The following is a 3,472-nucleotide window of genomic DNA, read 5'->3' as shown; positions in this document are numbered from 1 at the left end:
GGACGAAGCCACTTGTCCTGTGGAGGTCACCAGGCCCACGGAAAAAAGACACCACCTTGCTGGGTGGTGCAGGGGATAATGAGGTGGGGGAGGGGGGAGAGCAGAAGGTTCCAGAGCATCAGTACCCTAGTGATCTAGGGCCCTCAAATCTGCTCAGAGATTCCTCTGCCATTACTCAAACAGGTCCAAATTGGGAGGATTCAGTGGCTAAATAACTTGTTAAGACGTGTAGTCTTCTTTTGTGAGCAGTTTGCAGAATGTAGCCCTGTTACAAAAAGGTCCTGAGAATAAACAAAGAAGGCTGCTTTTCTTAGTGTTCAACTAGCTCTCTTTTCCAAAGCAGGATATACGCATTCCCACGGACATGTGTCCTTTGCCGGATTCACTGAGTACGAATGGTGGAAGGTACAGAACAAACACATGGGAAATGCAAACGGCCCAGGCGGGTAATGCGATGGAACCGCTGAACAATCAGGACCATCCCTCGGCCCCCGCTCCACCAAGCCCCATTGCCACAGCACCTGGACGCCACCTCCTTCCTCTCTTTTACTTGCTATTTTAAATACCCACTAAGACGAGGAGAGGCAGTAGTATTAATACTTTATCAACCTCAAATCCACCGTCTGTTCCGACATCACCACGACAGTCCTTCTGAGCATGCAGAGGCCTATTACAGTGCTCAGCTGCTCCGCTCTGTCCAACACACACAAGAAGTATCTCTTTTTCCAGTGTCTCAAACTTGTCTTGAATAATACAGATGCCTTGTGCTCCTACTGTGCCTGCCGGTACCACTGTTTATTATAAGAAAATATGGGACTATGGTCGATGAGCACATATATGCATATATAATATCTACATGTAATTCTAGAGCATAGCATCTTAATTTATTTTTCAATGCTTAACAAGGAGAGGCATCTCCCATGTATCCACTCCAGCACAGCGGCTCCAGGATTTGAGGTGTCTGGTTGGGAGTTCTCCAGCTGCTCTTCCACCAGGTGGCCGTAGTCGCTGTTGGGAGGCTGCTGGAACATTGGGAAGGGACTGCTGATGGCCGTTACGGGGTAGCCAGGATGCGCTGGAAACATGCCTTTAGGTTCCCTTTCTGAGAGGCACTGTCTGGACGGTACCTGTGTTAGAATGGTCTCTCCCCTGGGTGAGAAAAAGAAAACAAGAGAAAAGCTCATTTCTGCTTTCTGCTTTCTAAGTGCATTTTTCCTGTTAATTTTCTCATCAACACCCAAGAACACAAATAGTGACCTTCACAAAGCAAACTAGCCAGGCAGGCAAAGACCCCTGACAGGAGCTGTAACTCACTTTATACAAACATGAAAATATTTTAAATTTGCCTTGTTGTCTTACAAAGAGGCAGCTTTAAAAAAAAATCATTTCTAATGATTCGGAAAGGATCATTAGAGTTCTCTGTTTCCCATACTAGAATGGCAAATAATAGTTTCTGAGTCAGCTCTGGAGAAAAGGTTAAAAGATGGCAAGACGGGATTAGGGGAGGATTTGAAAAAAGCAAAGCAGATTTACAAGTGAATGATAGTTCCAAAACAAGGCTGAATTTGGGGCCATACAAACAAAAAGCAAAGCACAGCTCTCACACAGGTCTGTCAGGACCTGAGAGAGCTTTCACCAATTTCCATAAATAATTACCATGTTGAAAAAACAGAAGGGGTATTCTAAAGTCAAGTGAACTGCAAGATAAAAATGAGAATAAATGTGAGCCTGCAGCTTTTAGAGAATGCTCTCAAATGACATTTGAAGCATCGCAGTTGAACAATGATGCTTGCAATCTGAGGACGGAAACAACATGGCAAGATTAATCTTACTTAACTGCATTAACCTTCAGCTAAAATCTTGATGAAGTGAAACCGACCACTTGAAATTAACATGTGTACATAAACTGCAGCACTGGTAAAACCCTAACTGGTTTCTAGCTATGCCTATGGGAACCCTAGGAATAAGGGGGGGAGGGGGAAGGTCTGGTTGACATAATGAATTAAGTGCTTCTCTTTAGTCAATAGTTTCAGAAAACTCCTATTTAAAGCGTCCCTGCATTTATCACATCTACCAGTCCACATGCAGTGGAAGTCAGAAAGACATTCAACAAAATTTTATGAGGGGCTAGGGGGGTGGGCGCACTCTGTAGACAGCCGTTTATTTGAAATGTAGGAAACAGTAACTGAATGAGAGATGTGATAAAACTTCCTTAAGTAGATGGCAAATTTCCTGCAGTAAACGGAGAAAGATGTTTTACATTTTTGCACAGCGACATCACACCATGGCAAGATCTCTGAGGTTCTGATGGGAGGTGTTCACCTACAGGGCTGACTCAGAACCAGATACATTCAAGAGGGAAAACGGCCTTTGTGTTTACCAGGAGAAAAATGGGGTCATTGTTAGCTGCTGGGTCTTTAGCCTTGAATGTCTCCAGGAAGTAACTGTATGAAGCAAACAGACATGCCAGTGATTCTATGAAGTGGGCAAAAAATGTGTATGAGCACTTGTGTTGTGTGTTCTAGATTTTTTTACAGACTACATCCCCCAGGGTACATCCACCTGGGTGTCTCTTCCTTTGGACCAGAACACACACACTTGCATTGGGCAGAGTAAAAAGGATGGATGAAGAGCAGCAGGGACCACTGCAGAGGGGACAGGAATACAGCCTTCTCTCCATAAAGGGCTGACATTTTAAACTGCAGGGCTTAGAAAGTTTTAAAAATATTTATTTTAGAAGGACTGCAAAGTCTGGGTAAAACGAACAACTAGGCTGTTAAATTGCATTCATAAATCCAGATGCACAGATAGCTATTTTCTCTTTATAATTGAAGGGATGTGTTCAAATACCTCATTTTTTAAGAGTCATCATAAAGTATTGATTCATTGGGGCCACCATTTTATTACCCAATACAGCAGCCCTATGGGGTTTTAAGAAATAAATGAAAAATGGAAGAAAGGAGCCAGGCAAATACTTAAGTGGACACTTTGTAAAATTCTGAGCACCTGGAAGTTGTTTTTTCCACAAGGAAGAGTGATCAGAAAAGGAGAAGCTTTTAGAAAATCTGGCTTTCCTTTTTCACAGCTGTGAACTGTGAGCTTTTCAGTAATGCCAAAAGAAATACTACTTTTTAAAGGCATTTCAGTGTTCCAGGGATGGATACTGACTTCTGGAACTTTATGAGGTCTACTTTTTTCCCTTTTTTCTTTATAAGCCAATGGAACGTATATGAGGGAACTTCAAAAAGTTTGTAGGAAAACAGAACTGAAAGATAATGTGAATCTTTCCATGAACTTTTTTTTTTTTTCCTTTCCTTTTTTGTCTTTTTTCGTGACCGGCAACGGATCGCAACGCTCAGTGTCGCGCCCGTACCGGACCGGGACCGGCCACGGGATCGCAACCCTCAGTGTTGCTCCTGCCCCTCGCTCAGCCAGTGAGCGGCCGCTCTGTACGTGGGATCCGCCGCTCTGT

The 3,472-nt window shown here is 43.5% G+C and overlaps 1 protein-coding gene across 1 annotated transcript in view; it reads right to left on the bottom strand.

The window, feature by feature from the left end:
- Positions 1 to 588: 588 nt before the first annotated feature.
- ZNF516 (zinc finger protein 516) overlaps positions 589 to 3,472 on the bottom strand; it is a 67,504-nt gene continuing 64,620 nt past the window's right edge. Inside the window, exon 4 of the mRNA XM_008584240.1 lies at positions 589 to 1,149. Coding sequence (XP_008582462.1) covers positions 1,133 to 1,149 — 17 coding nt within the window. The 3' untranslated portion in view covers positions 589 to 1,132. The remainder of the gene's footprint in view (positions 1,150 to 3,472) is intronic.

Source organism: Galeopterus variegatus, unplaced genomic scaffold, assembly GCF_000696425.1.
Source record: "Galeopterus variegatus unplaced genomic scaffold, G_variegatus-3.0.2 Scaffold3185, whole genome shotgun sequence".
In the NCBI taxonomy this organism is placed as follows: Eukaryota; Metazoa; Chordata; class Mammalia; order Dermoptera; family Cynocephalidae; genus Galeopterus; species Galeopterus variegatus.
Note: the sequence above shows the minus strand (reverse complement) of the source record. Positions and strands in the feature narration are given on the sequence as shown.